The sequence below is a fragment of the Dermacentor silvarum genome, chromosome 4 (assembly GCF_013339745.2).
Source record: "Dermacentor silvarum isolate Dsil-2018 chromosome 4, BIME_Dsil_1.4, whole genome shotgun sequence".
NCBI lineage: Eukaryota > Metazoa > Arthropoda > Arachnida > Ixodida > Ixodidae > Dermacentor > Dermacentor silvarum.
Window position 1 is genome coordinate 167304178 of NC_051157.2, and position 24295 is coordinate 167328472.

At 47.0% G+C, this 24295-nt stretch overlaps 1 protein-coding gene across 1 annotated transcript in view; it reads right to left on the reverse strand.

Annotated features, from left to right (window-relative positions):
- Window positions 1-24295, reverse strand: part of LOC119449029 (uncharacterized) — a 198601-nt gene that overhangs the window by 30138 nt on the left and 144168 nt on the right. The window contains exons 7-9 of the mRNA XM_049666616.1: window positions 21933-22010; window positions 17112-17256; window positions 2963-3232 (exon numbers count right to left, since the gene is read on the reverse strand). Coding sequence (XP_049522573.1) covers window positions 2963-3232; window positions 17112-17256; window positions 21933-22010 — 493 coding nt within the window. The remainder of the gene's footprint in view (window positions 1-2962; window positions 3233-17111; window positions 17257-21932; window positions 22011-24295) is intronic.

Consider the following 24295-nt stretch of genomic DNA (forward strand, 5'->3'; position numbering starts at 1 on the left):
AATATAACTTTGTCACTATGTAACGAGTGGTACTCACCCTTGCCTACATTACGGGTTTGAAGTCCTTTCTCTGGAAGTGAGCAATACAACGCTAGCGGATGAGTGAATTTTGTTATCCTCGAAGAAAGCTGTGCATCGCGAAGGATCGGCGAGACAGGCAGTCCTCGTTTAGCAGCGGTGCGTGAACTTCGCCACAAAGTTTAATTTCATTCTTCTATAGGCCAGTCACTATTCTTGCAGCCTCCACGTGTATCCCCTATTCCGTTACACATTTTGCAGCATGCATAAAGCACAGTGCGTCAGCGGTCACCAAGTTACATTTCCGACAGCTGATCGAAGAGTAGCAGGGCAGAAGCGGTAATGGGGTAATGGTTTCGCACTTTTGCACGCTTTCACAAGCTTTTACCTGTAACGCGCGGCGCGCCGCCGGTAGCGCCATCTCGTTTCTCTAGAACAAACTGCTCCGCGAAAAGGGTCTATTGACCCGTTTCGCGCAGCAGTTTGTTCTAGAGAAATGAGATGGCGCTTTCGGCGGCGCGCCCCACGTGGCTTCAGCGGCACGATTACGAAACCATTACCGCTTCTACCTTGCTTCGGTGCTCTCAGCCGTCGGAAAAACGCAACGTGTGGAACTAAGATGCAATGTTTTAAAACGGAGAAGTCTCCAGCTATTACGAAATAAGTTCAATTTTGCGCGGCATAATAATGTCATATTTAATGCGTACACATCACTTTGACGTCGTCAGTTTTCGCGGTATCCGGGAGTCGCGTGATAGACAGGCGAAGTGTAGGTGGCCCGATAAAATTTTGACCCATCATAGAGGGCTGATTGCAAAAATGAAACAGAATCAGTTTGGAGTAGCTTTACGTTATAGTGTCCCGGCTCAGCACACAGTTTTAGAATAGCGTTTGTCGGCTTACGTACACCTGTCAGCAAAAGTATACGGACCAGGGGTTGCGCGGTAAAGCCGATTTTTCCCTCTGCCTGTGAACGCAACTTAAAATTGAGTACTGCAGTCCAAACTTGGCATTGCGAACTTTTCAGTGTACCGATTAATTGCTGTTTATGCTTAATAATTACGAAGAAATTCAGTTTTTTTCGGCGACCCTGTTGTCCGTATACTTTTGCTCACGGGTGTACGTTAAATGTAAGCACGGTTGCGGGACGTTATGGTGCGCGTTCTTTCAAGACTTTAAGTTTACCGTACGGGAACGCAAACGTAAGGAAGACGTTGTAAAACAGGGAGCCGTCTGGTGGATCGTGCCGAACGTATTCAAGGCAAGACAATGCATTAACAACAATCCTGTTGTCGCTATGCGGGCGCGTCTCGTTAGGCCTACTGGCGGCGAAATCGCCGAATAGTCTCAAAAATTGGACGCGCTATGCGCTCATAACTAACATTTCAGATGAGTTTAGAGAAAGCGAAAGCCCATTTTAATAGTTACTGGCCCTGAACATGAGTGAGAGCGCAGCCATCATGCGAATTCACGCTGAAGCGGGAGCCGTTGGTGCCGCCACGTTCGACAACGCTATTTCTTAGCGTCCGTATACATTACGAACGTTAAACTGACCAAATAACCTACGTTACATAGCGCACGTAAACCAGAGCAACCCAGTAACGTTCGGAGCATGCGCAGTGAGGACGACGCTATTTCCACGTACGTAATGTGTTTACGTTTGGTTGCAAACGCTAAACTAAAACTGTCTAGCATGACAGGTATGTACGCTCCGCAGAACTTGTTCGGGATGCATACCTGTGAGTCCAGAACACCTGCCTTGTCGCCTCTCTCGTCCTGTCTTGTTTTCGTACTTAGTTTTTATCTAGGCGCATTTGCCAACTAGTCGAGGAGCCCATTTTACTTATTGCATGTTCCCTGAGAACTAGGTGCCTTCTTTCAAAATTTTAAAATGAACACGCAATGCATGGGAGGCTAACAGTAGACTAGGTATTTAGCTCAATTTATTTATCAGAGGCACCGAGCGCCGGGCAACTTTAAAAATTCAAATTCACTGAAGGAGGAAACTTGAGGGAGGTTAATGCCGTAAAGCTTTGCATAGGCGCGAGGGGCGCAACGAATCTCACTGAATGTAAAAAATCTGACCCGCAGACAGAACTGTATTGGGGTGTCATTTTCGTCATAAATTCCTTTAAATCTAACGCGCACGCGAAAGAAGATGGTCTGCAGTATTTTTACACAGCTAGTACCCGCCCCCCCAAAGGGAACTTCTATATTTCTCCAAAAGCATCTTGCGTTTTTCAAACGAAGGTACACGAACGTTTTTTTTTCTTCTTTATTGCCTTCTTCGAACATGTGTTTCCTGAACCCAAATGATCCGGTTCAGGAAGCTCTGAAGCGGTTCGAAGTGTTATAATTTTCTCTCTGGAGCTGAACCTGTACCGAACGGAAAAGAATGAATAAGAACCTGAACTGAATCCAAAAAGATTTCGGTTCGGCACCTTGGATTCGGGACAGCGTCTATAAGATAAAAAAAATACACGACTTTCAACTACAACGCTCCTGCCAGAGCCTAAACTCGACGAATTTCCGCAGGTCGGCGCTGCAACGGCTTCAACTCGGCAGGCGTCAATTTTTCTTAACATCGGATTGGACACTTAATGGCGAAGTTGGAAAGATTGTAGCTGTCTTTTATAATGTTGTAACCAAACTCAAGATAACGGCACCATATTATGCTTATTTTTACGTATCATTATTCATGAAGGCAGATTTTGGATAGTACCCTAATTATGCATACTACAGAAGACGTTGTCATCGACATCATCTTGTCCAATCTCAATAAATTAGGATGCGTAGCAGCTTCGCTAAAAAAATGTCTTTAGGAATCTTAGGGCATTAACAACTGAATGTCCTTTTATGTTCCCTCGGGGCACACATAGTGCTCAGAGTGGTCTCGACCTCCAGAAATTAATATAACCGTCGTTTGTTTGTAAAAACAACTTACTGGCAACCGTGACCTTTATCCTCTCGGCGAGAGTCGGTAGGTCCTGCATGCGGCCTTTTTCCGTTAGTACGATGGCGGCCGCAGCTGCCTCGCCGTAGTCGGAGTGCGGAAGGCCGACCACAGAAACCTCGGCGATCTCGTCCGCATGCTGTCGGAGCAGCAACTCTTCCAACTCTGCGGGGACGACCTGATTACCCATGCACTTGATCATCTGTTTCAGGCGGTCGAGGATGTACAGGCGGCCGTCATCATCGTAGTAACCTGCGTCACCTGCGTCACAATCATGATGACATTCATAAGCGCTAATTCTAAGCGTGCACATTTTATTCAGTTTTCTCTGCTTCATCACAAGGCCTCGATTTCCTTACCGCACGTACGCATTTTGTGCGAATAGTTCATCAGCACCCGTCTCCTCTATGCGTCACGTCAGTGGAAGTCAATGTCGTTCACTGTTGGGCAGAGAATTTAGGATGGTTTCATATCCTCAGCTCAGAAGTCAGTGCGGAAGCAGTTCATTTTACTGGATGTGCGTACACGTGTGTTTGCACGGGGATTTTATTGGCAGCTGGCTTCCACGAATCAACTAAATCAAGGTGGAGCCGCCGGCCAGTGGTAAGCAGCAGCATCGCGTACCCTTCTTTGCAGCTAAATATTGCCTACAGTATGGATTTCAAAGAAAACTTCTGGAAGAATTCCCCAGCCAAAAGATTATAGGAGTGCATCAAATAAACTCTTACTTCGCCTCACCCGCGACGGTAGCCTAATGGATATGACGGCGCTACTGACCTCGAGGTCGCGGACTCAACCCCGGCCGATGGCGGCGAAATTTTGGTTTGGGAGAAATGCAAAAAATTGGGCAGAACCCGTCTCACGATGACTGTAGACGGTAATACATTTAGCATTGAATCAATGTACCGACACAACGCATTGCCACCGTTGAAAGGAATTATGTATCAGGCGTGTACTACAGCGGGATTATGCTCTTTCGCGCTTCCCCAAGAGTCCTCGACGCCATCTAGCGCTGCCGCCGCGAAGCCTGCGAGCGGCCTCTGAAAATCATGAGGGGCCGCTGCGTGGCGGACGCGTCATGAGGCAACCAGTTACCCCTGTCGCGCTTCGATGACGATGACGATGATAATTTATTGTCATCCCCTTTGAAACAGGTCGGTCACAAATAATGATCTTGCCTGATTGAGGATATCCGATATGCTATACATGCTTTTCATTCTACCATTTTTCTATACATCTCTTTAACGTTTTTCTCTTCCTCAAAACTTCTCTATTATTATACCTTGTACCGCTGCTTATGCCTGCAAAGGATCTGGTCGTATCAATCTCTTCCCTGCTTTTCTTCCACCAATACTCTAAAACGTCTCGAGCTTATCTCGATTGTTGACCGGTTGACGCTTCCGTCCGTTTCCACTTTTTATTTATGTTTTATTTTTTTGGCACACAATCAGGATGTGTTTCTTTTTTTTTCTTGCGCATGTCGTTACTCTATATTACTCTATAAATTCGCTGACGTTTATTTTGTGCACCATTAGAATCTGAAATGCCTAGTTGTACTTAGCTGTTGCTGTACTTTTTTATATATAAATTTGAAGAGTCTAATGACCATCGACAGTGCAACCATGAACTTTCACTGTAACCAACGCTGTTGTAACGCGCAAAATGGTGCATATATGTGTGATCTGCTGTCAACCCTGTCGTTCGTGGGGGCTGAGACCTTTGGCAGGCTTTGCTTTATGCCTTTACTCTCAGCCTACCCTCGTTTGAATGAACGAGAAATAAAATTCAATTCAATTTCAATTCAATTTAAATCCGAGCGCTTCTGGAAGGTATACGTTACCTACGGGTCTCGTGGGGTGAATGCCTTCGCATTCCATTAGGATGTGCTGAGTTGTCTCCGGATTTTTACTGCAGCATACACATGCCTCATCTTGTTAGGAATATTTGCTCGGGTATGTTTCTGTCCTTGGGCAACGAGCTCGAGCCTCAAATAGCAAGGCACTTCCCTTCGTGCTATCGTGCAGATTTTCTCTTCTAATTTCTTTCTTCTCATTCTTGTAAATCTCCATGTTTCATTTTGTTTCCACTCTTTGCATCCAATTCACTGTCTCTATTTCTCTCACTTTCTTTTTGATAACTCCTGGTTTTCTATTTACACTTTCAAGTACCCGCTACCTGGTAGCCAACTTTCTTGACCTCTTCCTCCATTCTGTGCCCACGCATATCAAGTGCAGATGCTTGTGCACTTTAGCCGCCCATTTATTTTGGTCCATGTTCCTGAGTCTCTTCAAAATTATTTTTACTCTGCTCTTCTCTGACTTCAAACGAGGCCGAACCCATGTCACTGCCTGATTTGTGGTTTTGCCTTGGATACTTTTCTTAGGCTTCGTTACGCACGTTACGGGGATATGAGCCTATGTATGTTTGTACCTATCCGCTTTCCTACCTGCCTGGGTCACTGGGTAGTTCGTGGTCGAACGGGTAGCTCACCGAGCCTCTGCGCTTAGGTAACAGGGTTCGAAACAACCATCTGAACAAGTTACGTCACTAAGTACATGACAACGTGTACATACGTGGTGATCTTCAATGAACTTCTTTCATGCCGACATTGGCGGCATAGACGCAGGACTGGGTAGGTACCCCTGTTCGAAGACTCTTTGACGTCGACTTGAAGCAGTGTGCCATTCAGTCTGTGCAGCTCTCCAATGAACGTCTTTGATTACTACTTGCGGTACTGGTTATGTGCGAGTAGTTGTGTGCCGATTTTCGATGAACATCTTTGTCACTAACTTGGGAAATTAGGTATGTGCCGCGCTACAGTGAGAAAAAAGATCGATTAAATTTATACGATGCTGGGTCGAATCGCAACCACGTCACAAGGGGTACCCAAGGACAGCATCGTAACGCATTCGCAGGTCATGCCACAAATGCGGTGGGTATGTGACGCTTTTCAACGAACGTCTTTGACGGCGACGCTTTAGCGAGTTGTACCATGAATGCCCATCGATGAACATCTCGCGAAATGAACATCGCGCCCCGGTGCGTCGCGCTTCTTGTCTCTGAGGCCGCGAGTGGACTTCGCTGCAGCACCACCAGATGGCGCAGTGTGCCCAGAAAGAAGCGCGCGAGGGGAGCACGGTTACTGCATTTCGCATTTCTCGGCGTTCTCACGCGCCGGCGCGCCATGCATTTCGGACGCCAAGCGCAGGCTTCCCGGCGGCACCGCTAGATATCCCCGAGTTTTCTTAGGGAAGCGCGAAAGAGCAGTCCAGCTGCAGCGCATGCCTCATATATAATTCTTTTCGACGGTGGCAATACGTTGTGTCGCTGTATTGATTCAATGCTAACCGGATTACCGTCGATAGTAATCGTAAGGTGGGTTCTGACGATTTTTTTTGTAGAGGTGTGCGAATAGTGATTTTTGAGACCGAATCGAATAGTACAAGACGCGAATCGAATATCGAATAGTATTCGAATAGTTTTCGAATAATGTATAGCGGTTATTACAATTAATATCAAATCATGTTGACATCCCAGTGTTGTTAAAGTTTGCACGTTGCTGTGATTACATAGTACGTCATGAAGCGTTGTTTATTAAAAGCACAAATGGAGCATTCGGAGCAATCGGATAGTTTCTACGCATACATTTGGCTCTTTAGAGAGCGGGAGTGATTACTGTACATTGCTGTACAGCCTGTAAAGTATGGCTACCTAAGTTACTTAGCCTGCTCCACTACGCAAGCTCTTATGATTTATTTTTATAGTATACCCGCGGGGGGGAAAGTTTACTGTACCTTTGCTCCAATTTTATGTTTATTTGGGCGCAGGTCACATTCTGAAGTTTTCGAAAAGTATTCGAAAAATATTGGCATTTACGAATATTGAATATTTCATTAGAAGAGCCAATGATATTCTGGATGACCCAACTTCTATTGCAGAGACGTTTAATCAGTACTTTCAATCTGTTTTTTCAATACGTGACAAATATAACCTGCCAAATGTTTCTGCTGTATTAGAAAATGAGTTGCATATAACAAGTGAGGGGGTTCTTGCCATGCTATTGAAGCTAGATGATAAGAAGTCCACTGGCCCGGACCTGCTGTCAAATGCATTTATAAGGCGTACACTCAACAAATCTCAAAATTTTTTACCACAATGTTTAACTTGTCAACTTCTGGTGTCGTATCAGCTGACTGGCGTATGGCCCGTGTGGCGCCTGTCGATAAAGCCGGTGATCGGCCACTTCCTAAAAATTACCGTCCTGTTTCTGTTAGTAGTAGTTGTTGCAAGGTTTTGGAACATATTGTCTTGAGTTTTATTCAGGAATTCGTTATTAAAAACAATATTTTGTCTCCCCATCAGCACGGCTTTCGAAAGGGTCTATCTACAACCACACAGCTTATTTCGATGCTACACGAGATATCGAGTGTACTTGACCAGTCCGATCAAATCGACATTCTGTTTTTAGGCTTATCGAATGCCTTCGATAGAGTGCCTCATGGAAAATTATTGAATAAATTAAAGTGTATAGGGTTACTTTTGTACATTATTCAGTGGACTGCCTCGTACCTATTCGATGGAAAGGAGTTTGTGGAAATTGATCATTGTCCATCTAGAGCGCTATTTGTTACCTCGGGCGTTCCACGGGGGGTGTTTTAGGTCCACTATTGTTTCTTATTTATGTTAATGATTTGGTGGACGTAGTGCCTCATGATGTATCCATAAGAATGTTTGCTGATGATTGTGCTGTTTTTCTAAAAAATATCATCCACAAATGATCATTTCTTGTTGCAAAAAACTCTTTTGGCAATCGATGATTGGTGTATGTGCTGGGGCGTGGCACTGAATTCGGAGAAAACTGTACTTTTACGTGTCACAAAGAAAAAATGTCCTAGTTCTTTTTCTTATCAACTCCATAACCAGCCTGTAGTAGAAGTTTCCTAATATAAGTACTAGGTGTGACTAACTAATAAGCTTGCTTGGTCAGAGCATATATATATATATATTGGACATTGCTTTATCAGCCCTGCGGAAGCTATGGTTCCTTAAAAGAAAACATAAACATACTCTAGTTAGTACCAACATGTTAGCTTACAATACATGTATTCGGTCAGAACTAGAGTATGCTGCTGAAGTTTGGGATTCTCATTATAAGAAGAATGTTTTGCAACTCGAAAGAGTCCAAAGAAAGGCAATGAGATTTATTTTGGGGGAAATATAGAATCTACGATTCGCCATCCCTATTGATGCAGAAGTATCATGTACCGACTCTCGAGGTTCGCCGGAAAATTAGTCGTCTTCGTTTTCTTCACAATTGTCTTGCAGGGAAAACTAAATGAATACTTCCCAATTGTATAAAACCTTTAACTACAAGGACAACTAGACATAGCCATGAATACTCTTTGTCGCTAATTTTCGCTAGAACAGATGCACACAAGTACTCTTTTTTTTCCCACGAACGGTGTCTGAATGTAATTCTTTGCCCCGAAAGATTTTTGAATCCGCTGATTTCATGAATGCACTCGAGTCTCACATTGTAAACTTCGTTGGTTGAAAATTGTTACAGTCTTTGTGTTCCCTTGATTTTTGTTGTTGTTTATCTTCGTTACATTGTATGTATCCTTTGTAGTCCCTTCTTCTAGAGCCAAATTACTGGCCGGCAGTATTGTGTAAATAAATAAATAAATAAATAAATAAATAAATAAATAAATAAATAAATAAATAAATAAATAAATAACAATCGAATACGAAACTATTCTATTTGTTATTCGAAAGTTTCGAATATTCTCACACCCCTAATTGTGGCATTTGTTTTGCTGCGGTAAATGTGTTCCTTATTTACATTTGTGGGCGCAGATCGTACTGCAAAAGGGCACAACAGTCGCGTGAGTGGAGTCCAAAAGCTCGAAGTTCGCAGCATTCATGAAAGTCTAAAGTGCTCGAAGTTTTCGGTGGTAAATGCTTCTTTTAGCAGGACACTATGTTTGCGCTAGTTGGTGCATAGCTTAAGAAGGATGTGCGGCGCACGGTTAAAACGAACGGAGCAAATAATAGGAGACAGAAGGATAGCCCATTTTTTTCATGTACTTCATGGTTTTGATGCTAAACGTGAAACGCGAAACAGTCGGCATGCTGGCGTGAGCGAGCGTTCGGTATTGTATGTATACGCTCCAGAAGGACCGCCTGTTGGGCTAGTTGGTCTAACATAGTTACTTTCAAATATAGCGCAGAAAAGCACACACACACACACACACACACACACACACACACACACACACACACACACACACACACACACACACACACACACACACACACACACACACACACACACACACACACACACACACACACACACACACACACACACACACACACACACACACACACACACACACACACACACACACACACACACACACACACACACACACACACGGACGGGCGCTGCTGTGAGTGTGTGTGTGTGCTTTTCCGCGCTATATCTGAAAGTAACTAAGTATACGCTCGGCGGTTGTTTCTGGTGGTTGTTCTGGCATCGCGCGGTCAATTACGCAGTGGCGTCTTCTGCGTAGAAAATGGCACTGTAGGACGTACTGAAGTAATTTAAGTCAGCGTGGACGGAGATCTTGCGGTATTTAGGCGTGTGCAAGCACCCAGCGCGATGTGTGCGGGCGTGTTTGTGCCTACAACGAACCCGCCGTGGTTGCTCAGTGGCTATGGTGTTGGGCTGCTGAGCACGAGGTCGCGGGATCGAATCCCGGCTACGGCGGCCGCATTTCGATAGGGGCAAATTGCGAAAACACCCGTGTGCTTAGATTTAGGTGCACGTTAAAGAACGTCAGGTGGTCCAAATTTCCGGAGTCCCCCCACTACGGCGTGCCTCATAATCAGATCGTGGTTTTGGCACGTAAAACCCCATAATTTAATTTTTTCTTTGCCTACAATGAGCCTCGGGATCAGTTGTGCGTCCCTGAGAATGAGTTTTACTAATATGAATTTATTGCAGAATTCTCACTGTAGCCTTAAGCTGTCGTTTAGCTGCAATGATTAGTTACGAAGCATATGACGATCCCAACAGCGTGGGTACCATTCCGCTACGGAATACGTTGTGCTGTTTACTATGAGAAGCATTCGAAATGTTATCTGTGGACACATTGCCCGACTACTGCGTTTGTTGGGCAAGGCTTCCGCTCAAGTAGAAATTAGTTTTGGTTAGCAATAACAGCACACCACACAGTATGAATCACACTATTCGAGTGGTCCAGCCACATTTTGCGGACCGCGTGAGCGTCTGAAGCAGTCGTAGATGCTGGGTTATAAATCTTTTTGTTCTATACAGCGCATGGCCGAAGCATGCACCAGGATCAGGCGAAATTTTCACTCGATAGCGTTAAGGGCCCCTTATCGCAGAAAATCCGGCGTCGGCGTAAGCACCGGCGTCTGGCGGAAATAATCATACCGAACGACATCATCCCGCACTACCCCGTGGCGCAAGGCGTTAGTGAGCAAAAATTGAATTTCTTAAAGTAAAATCTGCCAGAAAAATTGTAACGTACGACTTAATCACAACTTACAGACGTCGGATTGTAATTTGAATATACGAGAAAAAATTGGCCACAAATCCGCTTGCTTTCAAATCCGCTTGCAAAAGACGACGAAAGACGATAGTCTTCTGCCACCCCTGATACGTGACACCCTCTCTTCTCCCCCTTCCCACCCCTTACGCCCTTCCTCTCCCCTCTCACTCCTCCCTTGATGGAGGCGATGGAGGTTTTGCGGAATTCAATTCAAGTTTCCCGCGTTCGCCCTGCTTAAAGCCGGCTACAGAGCCGCGGATTCAGTCTGCTTGTTTTTAAAGCGACACTAAAGAAAAACCGCAAGTTCAGCTTTAGTGGTAGATTACCCTATCACGATCACAGACATACCATTCTTACTGCGAACAGAGGCTTAATAAGCGAGAAAATCGCGAATGACTAAAGGATAGGTGCTGACTTCCGTTCGAATTTCCTGCACTACACGGTCGTGCTGTCGGAGATCACAAACGCAGCCCAGCCGGGATTGGTCGAGAGCGATTTATCGCTGGTAATAAAACGCAAGATGAAATACACCTTAAACGTACATAAACAGCATTTGCCAACTTTTAAAGCTGTTTCAAGCTAGGACGTACAAGTATAGCGCAAAATTAAATAAGTAATCAGAATAAATGGCGTGGCGGCTACATGCGGTCGTGATAGTTTCGTATTTTCGTTTTTGCTCCATGCATCATTGCGCGCGCCTGTTCCGCTCTTCAGTGTTGCAGTGTTTGGTTGCGTGTTGCGTGGCTCGAAAAACGTTGACTTCGCGGGAAACAGCCAGAAAATGCCTCGTGTGTGTAGTGTTGAGGGCTGTATCAACGGCGCAAGGCGCTTGCTCAGGGGCAACGACAGTGTTGACCCGACTGAGTCCTTTCATGTGGTGCCGCACGATGAGCGCCGGCGTTCGCAATGGCTCAGTGCTCTGCCGATGATGAAACGGCAAAAGAGCCAGAGAAACCGATGGTGTGCTCTCTGCATTTGCCGCCCTCGGATTATGTATATAATCCTGCCCTCGGAAAGTATCTTGGCGTGCCGCAGAGGCCAGTCCTTTCTGGAGCAGCTGTCCCATCATTGTCGCCTTCATCGAATCTCCTACTGATGCCCCTGCAGCAGCAAACTGGCGGCTCGGTGAGTGCTGAATGTCTTTAAAAAAGACACACAAAAAACCATACCGAGTACGCGCGCAACTTTCTACGCTTGTTCTGTGGGGAACATGGTCGCCGGCGGACCGGCCGCCTCACCTTCCGTCGACGAAAACGAGGCTTCGCTTTCCGTCGGCGCGCCCGGTTGCTCAGCGCCATCGTACCCGGAAACATCTACCGCGCGAGTACGGAGGATCATTTCGGACTCTGTTTCACTGAAGTCGCTCAAATGCAGCCCTGCTTGCCTGGCGAGCTCTTCGTTGGTAGGTTCAGCGTCAGCAACGGTATCCATCGCGGCGACAGAACACCTTAGCAAAAGTCGCAGCGAACGCAAACGCAGCGGCCATGCTGCCTACATATGATGGAGCGAGCCCCTCGGCCGCTTACGCAAGCGGTGACGTATCATGACGCCCTCTGATTCGCTGAGTGCAATGAAATTCGTGAAGACATTGCTTCAGCGCCGATTCTGGGGTGAGAGAAATTGAGGAAGAGATATTTGGTCTTTGTTTACGAATTTCTCCGCTAATAACTCATATCTTTGCACCCAACAAAAACTGCATGCTTTCCGGAAGCTCCCTCTTTTATTCCAGCTGGACTTCCTGTTTCTCTTAGTGTCACTTTAACACGCAGCGTCTCTTTGACACCATTTCTAAAGCGTTGATTTTTTTCATTTGCAGCGTTTCATTTTTAATTTCTTTCTGTCTCTCTCTTTCTCTCTATCTGTGTTTCTTTCTCTCTCTCTTTCTTTAAATGTCTCTCGCTCTCATTTTCTCTTTCTCTCGCCCATAGCAAGTTCTGTTACAAGCATGGGTGGTTATGGGGCCTAGTGGTTATGACCCTCGGACCGTGGGTACCCGGGTTCGAATCCCGCCTCGCAAAGAAAGTTTGATTTATTTATTTGTTACTCTCGCTTTTTGCGTGTCTATCTCTCTTTCTTTCTCTCTGTGCACCTCCTCTCCTCATGCTTGGTTTTGGCCGGGCGGTTGAATCAAGTAACAGACAGACTTTTTCGCGTTTAGGTAGGCCAAGAAAGACTATTGTCTTTAAAAAGCCTGATAAGCATCCAGGGATCTTTGAATGCTATCGCGTTCCGCTCTTAAAGGCGTAGCTTAAGCGTACTCCAAGTTTTTTCTTCTGGAAAAGTACGAATGGGAAACAATTTTTCTTTTTTTAATGCGAATCTATCGATATATCTATCTATCAAGCCTCTCACGCCGACCCAGTGGCCCTTGTTGCCTTCCTGCTTGGGCCACTAGGCTCATGGCGGTGATGCCATCGTGGTCGTTGTATTGTTGTCATTCCAGCTCCGTGATTTTAGTCTCGTCATGCGTCCTCGTCACACCTTCCACCCCGACCCAGTTGCTAAAGTTGTTTAATATCTTGGCTCACTAGGTATGTGTTCGGCGTCGTGACGCCGTTGTAGTCGTTGCTTGACCGTCATTCCAGCTTTGTCATCCAACCACTCGTCATGCCTTCGTCGTCACGTGACGCCATCGTCGTCATACATTGGCTGTCACACCACCGTAGTGATGCCGTAGTGATCGTTCCATCTACGTCATTTCAGCTTCGTGATCTGACGGTCGTCATGCTGTCGTCGTCACATCGTCGTCATACAGCTTTCGTGATACACTCATCGGCACGCCATTGTCATTATACAGTTGCTATGCTATTGCACTCATGCTGTTGTCATGCCGTCGTGGTCATACAGTCGCTGTCATGCATTTGATGTCATAGCTTCGTCGGATGACGTAATGTTCGCTCCGTCGTCATCATTGTAACTTCCACATCAGACTGTCGTCATGCAGCCGTCGTCGTCGTATCGTTGTAGTCATGCCATCGTTGTCACGCTGTTGGTTCACCGGGCCTCTTCGATTTTGCGGTGATTTCGGTCTCAAATTCGTTGCCTCAATATTTCGCGAATTGTAAACAGGTATACAGCTGCGCAAAAATTTCGCATTATGGATTATTGTAATCGCCGGATATTTTTTTATGTGTGTCTGCGTCCCGTGAAGTCCTTTTCTTGGCCCTGAACAGCTCGCCGCGCTCTCACGCGTGCATGCTATCTGCATCGTGTTCCGCGCAAGTTGTAGACGCTCAATTCAACCACATTGCGGTGCCTTTCCGGTTCATCTTTCTCTTGTTGTGTCCCTTTTCACACCTCTCGCGCATATCCAATGATATCTCCTTTTTGTGCACTTTGCGAAGCACCGCAGCTAGCCAGCGTTCTCTCCATCTCTTCGTAGTATGTTTGGGTGGCAGCTCGAAACCGATGTATTCTAACTAGGCCGTTGATGTTAAAAGAATGAACGGTTGAGTAATGGCGCCAGAGGAACATTACCTTATTGCTCTAATGATGGCGACCGATATAGTTTTTGGGGCTAAACTTCTCGCTGGTGGCAGGTGGCGTGCACTTTCATGCGCAAGCCGCTTCAGCACGGGGGCAGAAGGGAAGCACAATCAGCCGGAACAGTCTTTCTGAAATCGAATACCAAGCAGGTCGGCACGAAATGTTATGCGTATAAGACGTACCCGATATCCCTGCTTTTAAGGGTGTTCTCATAACGACAACTCATCGATGTCGCCCGTGGGCGACGTGATCTGTGCACACAGGTACCCTCGAGCGATGGCTTTCGGGGATAAGTCACTTCTGCGCGATTTTGCGACTTGGCATCGGATGCGTCGGAGGCCGTTTGTGGCGCTGTGCAAAAATTAACGGGCCCAGTGAGCGTCCTGTGCAGAATCGGAATCAGTTTATTCAATACAAAAGCGGTATAATTACATGATAAGTATATAAAGTCGCGTGAAATCTTGCGATAGTGACCGTACCCCCGAATGCAACCAAACATTTTCAAGCTGACAACGCATAAATGAGCCGCCTGCACCTACCGCTCTCCGGACTCCCTGCGCTGCCATGCTAGTAGCATGTTTACGTTTATTCCGCGGCCAGTTGTCCCTGCGTTCGATTTTGCGAACTTCGGGCAGCTTCGGGTTCTCTTGGGATCCCAGCCCACGTGACTTCCTATCAGGACAGGAACTAGCTGGCTGCCAGCGAGCTGTCTGTACCACCTCTGTCAATGCATCGACGTCACTCCTTGTTCGTCATTTTATCGCAATCATGCAGCCGTCATTCAATCGTTTATTATGCCTCCATTGTCTACCACCGTCGTTATTGCTTCGTCTTCACACAGGCGCTATCATGCATCCGTTGTCATACCGTCCTCGTGATGCCGTCCTGGTCGTTTCATCGTCATCATTCCCGCTTCGTCATCCGGTTGTCGTCATACCGTCGTCGTCAAGTTGTCGTCATACACCATCGTCATAATTTAAGGCGCGACATCTCGATGTTGTCACGCGGTGGTCGTCATACGCCGTCCTAGTGACATCGATATCATACATTCTTCATCGTTCGATCGTCATTGTGGCAGAGTCATTAAGTCAACGTCATGCCTCCATGGGCTACCTTGGCAAGCGAGTGCCCCACCAAAGTGGGACGATACCTGAGTATGTCGCAAATAGCCGAAGCAACGAAAGGATGAGAATGAGAACTACCCATGTTAAATGCGTAGATGTGTTAAATGCCGATAGCTATTCGCAATACCATCGATAGACATCGTGAGACGAGCTCTGCCGGTTTTTTTTTGTCTTGTTCGTCCCGTACTCTATACAACGCACTCACCCGTCTTGCTGTGTTTGTGTCCTCACAAATAGCCGTCGGATTATTAACGCGAAAGCATTATGTGCCCCATGAAGCGGAAAATCTGGCGTTCGGCGTTAACATCCGATGGTACCAAAAACAAGCGTGACCAAGTGATGATGTCGCGTTTGAATGTCAATGAAAACCCCCCTGGCCTACACACACAAATTTGACTCTACCTAATTCGAAAATTCGCTTGACTCACGCTCAAAACCGACCTCGTCGAAAGCCAAATTTTACTTGGGCCACCCCAGGTTCGCGCTGCTCAGCTCGAACCTGGAAGACTAACTGGGCAGTCCAGCGAGCCAAGGAAGCCGCCGGGAGACAACTCTTGACCGTAACCTCGGCGGGTGCCCCAACCCACTAACTCGCCGTACACGAATCGTTCTGATTCGAAATAACGTTTTTCTTACTCGCCCCCAAAATTTAGTCGGCCACCCCCAAAACTGACATTGCCGAATCCGAAAGTTGAGTTGACCCACATTCAAAACCTTGTCCACTACCAAAATTGACTTGGCCACCCCCAAAATTTAGGTGGCCCACCCCCAATATAATTGACTTTGTCCAACCGGAAAATTGAGGTGACCCACGTTTAAAATAGACGAGACCCACTCCCACGGTTGACTTTGCCCACCCCCCAAAATGACTTAGCATAATTCGAAAAGTCAATTGGCCCACATTAAAAACTGACCTGGCCCACGACCAAAATCGACTTGGCCCACCCACAAAAAATGGGTGGCTCAACGAGAAAACTGACTGCCCAACGGGAGCACTTGGCCAAGTGATCACGTCATGTGACATGGTCACGTGACCAAGAACCTTAAGTTGCAAGGTCACATGACTAAGTAGTGACGTCATTTGACAGTTTCACGTGACATGAACATCGATATAGTCTATACGCCAAGAATACTTCCGCATTCAATGCACGTCAGGAGACTTAAGTGCCTATGTAACTTTTTTATGCGATCCCCTTCCGATATTAATTACTACTTTACACGGCAAAAAGGCAATGGCGTAGCACAAAGCCTACGTGTATCAATCATGCTGGTTTACCAACCGCACTGATCGCTGTGTTGAGCAACCTCATCAGCCTCACACAGGAGGCTAGAATACAGTGATTTAAAATGTGCTAGACTTGAAATGCGTGAGAACCGGGCCGGTCGCTGACGCAAGTATTTTATAACGATTGGTGCTTAGATGTTTTGGTGTTGCTTTGGTTTGGCCGTGGAAGAGCATGTACTCTGTTATGTTTTAGTTCCCACGCCAAACGATCAGATATAAGATTTTCCAATTCACGCTTGAAATTCACAGACGCCGGTTCTCTTCGTCAAGTGAAAAACCGATACCGCAAAAATAGTTAACACGTACACACACCGCGGCTGTTCATTAACGTCGCGTGTTTGCGCGCACAAGAGAAATTTCCACATATTGTAGTTAAAGCTGCACCGAGAGCCTGCGCCGTAGTTCCGCGACGAACTTGGATGAAATGACAACATCACATAAATTTCACATTCAATCAGCTAAAAAATTTCGAAAATCGTTCCGCCGTACACGACGGCGACACATTCAAGCAGCGCCGTGCCGGCTCGCACAAGCTAGAGAGGAGGAAAGGCACGCCGCGTCTCCTTTCCTCTTCACCCGATGAAAATACGCACAGGCAGTCATCTTCTTTGGAAAATGCTTACAGGGAGTGAAAAGTACAGAGTTATTCGTAACAGTGGGCATACCTGACAAACACCATCCTTCTTCGTCGAAAAGCTCGGCAGTTTCCTTTGGTCGTTTGTAATAGCCCCTCACCATAGACAGCGCGCGGTAGCAGATCTCACCTGTCTGGTGGGCACTTAGTTTTTGGCGTGTGTGCACATCCACAACCTGTGAATAAAAAACGCATTTAATTATGCTGAGTATGTGAAAGGAAACTGAATAGAGACATCCACTTTCACTTTATTTCCTCAAAGACCCCACACACATTATGGTTAGGATTGTAGCAAATCTTAAACAAAATAATAATACTTAATGAGTGAGATACACCGATACTTCAGTGAATGCGCATAAACGAGTGATGGGAGCTACGTCGTAGGTAAAGCTATTTCGTTCTACAACTAAGTGACCGGAAAAAGGAGATAAAAATGTGGAAGTACGCACATTTAGGCGAGCGACACTTAATGCCTTACCAGTGGTGCCAGGTGATATCCGTGCCGTTGGTGAAATGTAAGCTGCGTGTGCGAGAAGGACATTAGAATAGTATGTGAAAAAATTACGGCATAACAAATCCACGATGACGGTCGATGTCAATGCGAATAACCATCGAGCAATGTAGCGAGAGACCATAATCCTGATTTCACGTTTATTTAACAACATCGTCATCAGCAGCAGCACTTTTCTTTTTACGTACACTGCAGGACGAAGGCCTCTCCCTCCGATTTCCAATTACCCCTGTCTTGCGCTAGTTGATTCCAACTTGCGCCTGCAAATTTCTTAATTTGATCACCACACCTAGTTTTCTGCCGTCCTCGACTGCGCTTCCCTTTCCTTCGCGCCCATTCTGTAACTACTGATCACCACCTTGACGTTCAAGGCATCACAGCAGACGACATCGACAGCCGCGGAGCTTGCTGCTCTTAGTAGCGCAGTTCGCATAATTCGTGAGGAACCGCCTCAAAAATGAAGTGTATTCAGTGATTCCAAGGCAGCTCTACTTTGCTTGCTTTCCGCCTTAGGCCGTTGAGCCTACGAATGACTAGACCTAAAAATCCGAGAGCTCCTTCATCGCCTCGCCGAGTGAGAGCACGACGTCACATTTCAGTGGCTCCCTAGCCACTCGTAATGGACAACGAACGTGCCGATGAAGATGCTCGATCTGCTCATGAAGAAGGCGAAACCAATCTCGCTGTCCAGAACAAATGCAGCAGCGAAACTTCGAGTGCTTGCTAACGATGCCACACAATCGTTGTGGAACGCACCTAGTTTGCGGCACACATGTCTACATCGACTCGACTCCTGTCTTCGACTTGGACCTCCACATGGACTATCCCCACCCGAGACAACGGTACATTGCCAATTATGGCTTGGTGTCGCATTTACGAAGTCGTTTGGTTTCCGCATCGGATGGGAGGACAGTGCTGCGTGTGACCACTGCGACGACGAGCGAACTATTGAACACGTACTTTGTCATTGTCCCCGATACAGCGCAGACAGGCAGTCGCTCGCAACCGCGCTGGCGCGTCTTGACGACTGGCCGCTTTCGGAGCAGACAGTCATGGAGCGCCGGCCAATTGGGGGCGAGTTCCACTGCTGGAAAAGCTGGCGCCACCGTCGGCGTGACGTGGTATGAGGGATCACGTGGACACAGAGGACGCGCGTCGTCTCCTTCGGAAGCGCCGAAGCGAGCTGAAAACGAACGTTTAGTCCGACCTGCGCTACAGTTCTGATTAAGTGGGGATGTTTTCCCGTTTAGGGTGTCTGCTCTACTACACTAAAGCGCTATAATAGGTGGTGACTGCCTTTGAAGGCGTCCGACATCTTAGGCTATTGCCCGGTACCGTAGGGCCGGACGCGTACGCAACGAAGCCCGGTGTCAGCCTTCACACGTACTCGCAGGCCACGAAGCTGCGTGTAGCTTGTATTGCCAAACTTAGATCCGGCAAGCAGCCATCGGTTACAACTCGGGTGTGTAGCAAGCACTTTCGGGAGGAGGATTTCTGCTACGGCGTTGAGGCTGCGACGTTCGGTGGGTAGCAGAAAGCGCACGCTGCCCGGTTCATGTCATGCAGATTTGGTCTATGAACTTGTTGATGCTAGATAGTGGCAAGTTCACCAGAATGGAAAGGGAACGGTAAGAAGCACATTTAAAAAATGCATGGCATATGCTCATGTTAGTGTTAGCACCAAACGATGACTGTACTGGCTTAACAAAAAGAAGCCACGCGAAACGCCTCGCTGGGAGGAACATACAGTGCGACGCAACTTGAGAAATCACGATATTGAAACGTCCAGGAATTTAGTAAAAAAGTGATTGAATCGTCGCGATGGCACATCACGTATCGCCGTATATAGTGTCCAAGTCCCTAGTTATAACGAAAATATTTTCAAACAGCTCTGATAGCGTTCATCAAGCAATGGTTGCTTGTGTACTGTCAAATGCTCATATGCTGCGGCCTAAAGCTCACGGCACTGTGCTGCGAAAACGCGCTCGCAGCGAAAGCGGGACATTGTGCGCGCAGACATCCATGCAGAGGTGCAGTCGGTTGATGCGAACCCGTGCGATGGCTGCATTGAAGCTTCATTCTGTTATGCTGCATTTGGTTATACAGACTATGCACTATAAGAACATATTTGACATAGTGCGACTGCCTACTTTTCGCGCAAGAAGCTGATTAGGGCGACTCCATCACGGCGACCGCGCGCAGTGGATGTTCTCTGTACGTATTCGGTCAAGAGACAGCGCCTGTAAACTATTCTGCTCTTTCTGTTTACCGAAGATTATTATTTTGTCTGCAAAAAACTTCCCTCGTTTGGAGAGTACTAACAGAGATGGCCGGGAGGACTCCCATGTGGTGTTTTTATTGAGCGCCAACAGCCAAACCTACGAGGAGCGCGCCGCGCTATCCCTTATACTACTCAAGCGAGTCGCTTCCGACAGATGGCGACTCCGTAAGTCCTCCCACCTAATAAGTGACCCGTAAAGGCCGCGCAATCGCAGGAAATTGTGGGGCGCGCCGTCTGCTAGCAGCTTCCGGTTCGACGGACGACGCGGCGGCATCGGCGGCTTGTCCGGCTAGCGCACGTGTTTTTCTACGCGGTTTCAACTGTCAGTCGTGCGAAGCTTTCCGTCCACTTTGTCGACCAGAAATGTCGTACCATTCATGCAGCTGATTTCTAGTGGTGAATTCCATTGGCAGATTCGGAGCACTTCCGGTAGCAGTTTTTCTGCTCCACGCGGAGCAAGTCTGTTCCATTGGCAGATTGAGAGTGCTCCCTCTATGTTTCATTGGCAGATCTGGAGCAGCTCCGCCGCGAAATCCACTCCACGGAGCAGCTCTCTTTACTCCGCGAAACGCGGCGGATTCGACCGGAAGTCGCAAGCGCCCGGCGCGTGCGCAGAACGTGGCGCACCGCGTGACCAACGCTTCGCGCTGCGCGGGCAAGCCCGGGCGTGCCCTGTCGCAGCTCGGAAGCAATCATGAGTGGTGCATCGCAGCGTCAGCTCGCGCTTTTACTGCTTGCGGAGAGCGACGATTCTAGCTCTAGTTCCGAATCGACCAGTGAGGACTCAAGCGATGAAGAAGCTAGAATATACGAAAAGGTTTTCGACGTCATGTTTCGGCCGCCGGAGAAGAAAGCGAAAGTTGCGAGTTTTGTCGACGACGTCGTTCTGCAGTACTCAGCGCTGCGTAAGCTCGGAGAATTGAAGCGAGATAAAGTGTTTGCGAAAATGTTTGGGCGACAATAAAAAAATCCACAAGAGACTTTTGCTGCTTTCATGGCATGCCAGTTCCAGCAGCATAGCTGCAGTGCTTCATTGATATAGGCACTTGTCCTGTGGAAAAAAAAAAAAAAAAACTAGCCTTGCTGATTTCATTCGTGTGTACAATCTGATCGCTTCTTTTGATATTCATTTCCACCCTCGTTACTTTCGTTTTTATTTTTCTATATCTATATGGCTGTGCAAGTACTGTGTATGAATGTATATACCGCATTACGTGTGAAACTCGCAAGTTTATATGGAAGTGAACAAACAAATGGTTAATAAAATCAGTTTATTTATTTTCTCTTTCACTCGTCGCAGTTATTCCAAGGAGACGGCTCAGCATTGCCATTTTCTCCTTGTGCTGTCTCGCCTTCTCTTCCCGGCTTTCTTCTTTCTGCTTTTTTCTTTCCTCGTGTCGTGCTGCTCTCTGTGCTTCCTTCTGCGCATGCAGCTCCTTCATTTCTTCAAGAAAAAATTTCATATCTTGCAGTCTTGATGTGGAAACACGCGGGGACCTGGTTTTTTGTCTTTCAGCGGTGTTTGTCTGCCCTGTCGATGAACTACTCTGAGTACTCTGCGAGCTTTGAGATTCTTCAAATTCCGGCGTCTCCTCCGCCTCCTCTGACGAACTATAACTACCTTTTTTGCTGGACACACTCCCAGTATCTCTTCTAGACACAACGCCGTAGCCATCTCGCAACTCCTCTGGTTCAACGCTGTCGTCTAGAGCAGCTATCTTGGCCAGCTCCTCGTCGTATGGCACATCGCTGGGCGAATTTCCCGACTTCTTATTTTGGGTAGTTGCAGACGTTTTGCGCCTAATTACAGTCTTAAAGCGACTGCAGCATTGTTCTCCGGTCCTCGTTATGCCCATTGTTTTATTGAGGTTTACCGCGATGCGGCCAAACATTTCCTTTTTATTTCTAAATTTCTTCATGGGTCCCACCTGGGGGAAATATTGCTCATAATAATCAAGCATCAATTTCGTTTCGCCCTCCGTCCATTCGCAAGCTGCACCTGAAAAAGTTAAAACCACAATTAGATACGTCATATGAAAATTAGCGGTAAATGGGCTTACTGCGGCGGCTGGTCCTCTGGCTTGGTCCCGTGGCTCCATGCTGCTGTAGATCGTCCACACTGCTTCCAGGATCTGAGACTGAAAATTGACATTGAAAATGGATGAGAATGAGGGCTTGGCTGTACAGCGCTGAGCCACCGCGGCAGGAGAGACGACACCGTGACGGCTGCAATCGCAAAACGGCTTCCGTGCCGAGAAACTGCGAATTCACCGCACTAACGCCACTCTTCTTTTTAATGTTAATAATTAAGCAGTTTAGTAGGAACCTGAAGAACGTGAACGAATTTGATCGAACGTGAACGACAAAGAATACAGCATCCTTTTTTTTAACAAACTCTATTTTTCACTGGGATATCAAGCAAGGTAACCGACTCATGAATATTCATTATTGCATCGGCTGTTTTTGCAGGCACCTGCAAATAAAATAACAAAATGGCTTGCGCAAGAGTATTGTTACCAGCGAATTACAGGGTACACATCCAAGGAAAGAAAATAAAACTTAAGTTATGGCGTTAGATCATGTTTCTAGCTGTTATTCAACAAACGACGTAAAAGGGGCTTAAATGTAACATAAGACGCATCCGTGCTACCGTTCCACAAACTTCACTCACACTGTGGCAAAAAGCAATGAGAAACATTGCGTCAGCCCGTGCACAGCAGGCCACGTGTACGGAACGTTTTTAACGATAGCCAATCCACTCACCTTCCGCGTCGGTACGTGCCCGGTTCACCATCGACAAGAGGAGGACACTTGCACGCGGTGTGACTTCCATCGGAACACAGGAAGCAAAAATTCAAAAAGGAAGCAAAAATTCAAAACGGAACTTCTTTTCACGTACACCTCGCGCGCGCGTTCATGCCGAACAGGTTGGGGAAAACAGCGCGAAACGCAAGGAATGCTGGGCGCTTCCGGAAGCGGATGTGCGCTAGCGCCCCCTACCATTTGCTCCGGAGGGAGCGCCTGTGTTCCATTGGCAGATTTCCTTCGGTTACCCTCCGCCGGAGTGGAGTGCTCCGGCGCAGAGTTCGTCGGCCACTCCGAATCTGCCATTGGAATTCACCATAGGTTTCAGTTCACTCTGGGCGCAACGATGACGAGCCAAGAAGGCAAGGATACGCTTTTATTCATAAACGAACTCTGGTTTTCGTTTCGGCAGCCTTTTTTGTTTCTGCCAGGTCTAGCTCTACGACATTTGCCGCTGCTTGGACGCACCGTCACCGACTGCTATGCCTGCGGGTCAGTCAGACAGATGAAAAAGCTATCTTGTCATATAATTTATGAGGTGTATAGAAGCATTACTTAAAAAATCGGGTGTTGGAGCGATGGCTAAATAGCAGCCTGGTAAATACTGCCCTGTGATCGTAGCTGCAACCGATATCGTCAGTAACGACGCAGCTAGCGTAATTAAAAATTAAGTGCTGAAAATCTTTGAAAACTGCGCGCTGTCAACGGAATTTCTTCGTCGAAACTCGAGGTTCATCTCAAGTAGTACGTAGTTGGAAGTTTTCGCTTTTTTGTCATCAAGATGGGGAAATGACCATATTGCCGACATATTACGGCTGCGCATCATCTCTATCGGTGTTCAAGGAACTAAGGTGGAGTAGTTGGTTACGAATATTATGTATGTATCTCGCTGTGTCCAGTTAATTTTGCGCCGTAAAACCACGTTCCATATTACCTCTATATGTGCATGCGTGTACTGAAATAGTTATTGTTGCTTGAGTCAATGTCAGAGAAAATAATATCTTGAGGAAAAATTCCACAAAGCTCATCGTCGCCTGAAAATAAGTGCCACTGACATACGTTCATTTTCTTTTTGTTCACTGATGGTTCAGTTTTGGAAGTGGCATCCATGCCTCTGATGCTTGTGCACAGCTGACTCAGCAAGGGACGCTGCAAGGCAGTAGTTACATGAGTTAACGCTTGAATTTAAGCAGCCAACGGCTGAACAGTCGACCATGGTTTTGCTAGGCGCCTGCAACCGGGTATTCTGTGAGTGCGACAAAGCCGGACTGCAAGCGCATCAACAGGCTTCAACGGCGAAGCGGTGCCGGCGGCTGCGCTGCCTCGAACCGGAAACAGCGAGCAGACGGCGCATCCCAGAATCCCTCGCTCTTTTACGGGTCACCTATTGACGCTGCCGAGGTTTCAGATGGCCTGGCAATAAATTCTGTTGACGGCCTCAGCGCTTTTCGCTTCGGCCGTCACTGATTACGACAGGCCGCCAATGGAAACTGAACCTGGCAACGTTCAACACGCGCACCCTCTCGAGTGAAACTAGCTTAGCAGGACTGTTTGAAGAATTATCAGGCATTGCCTGGGATATTATTAGCCTTAGTGAGGTTAGAAGAACTGGTGAGAC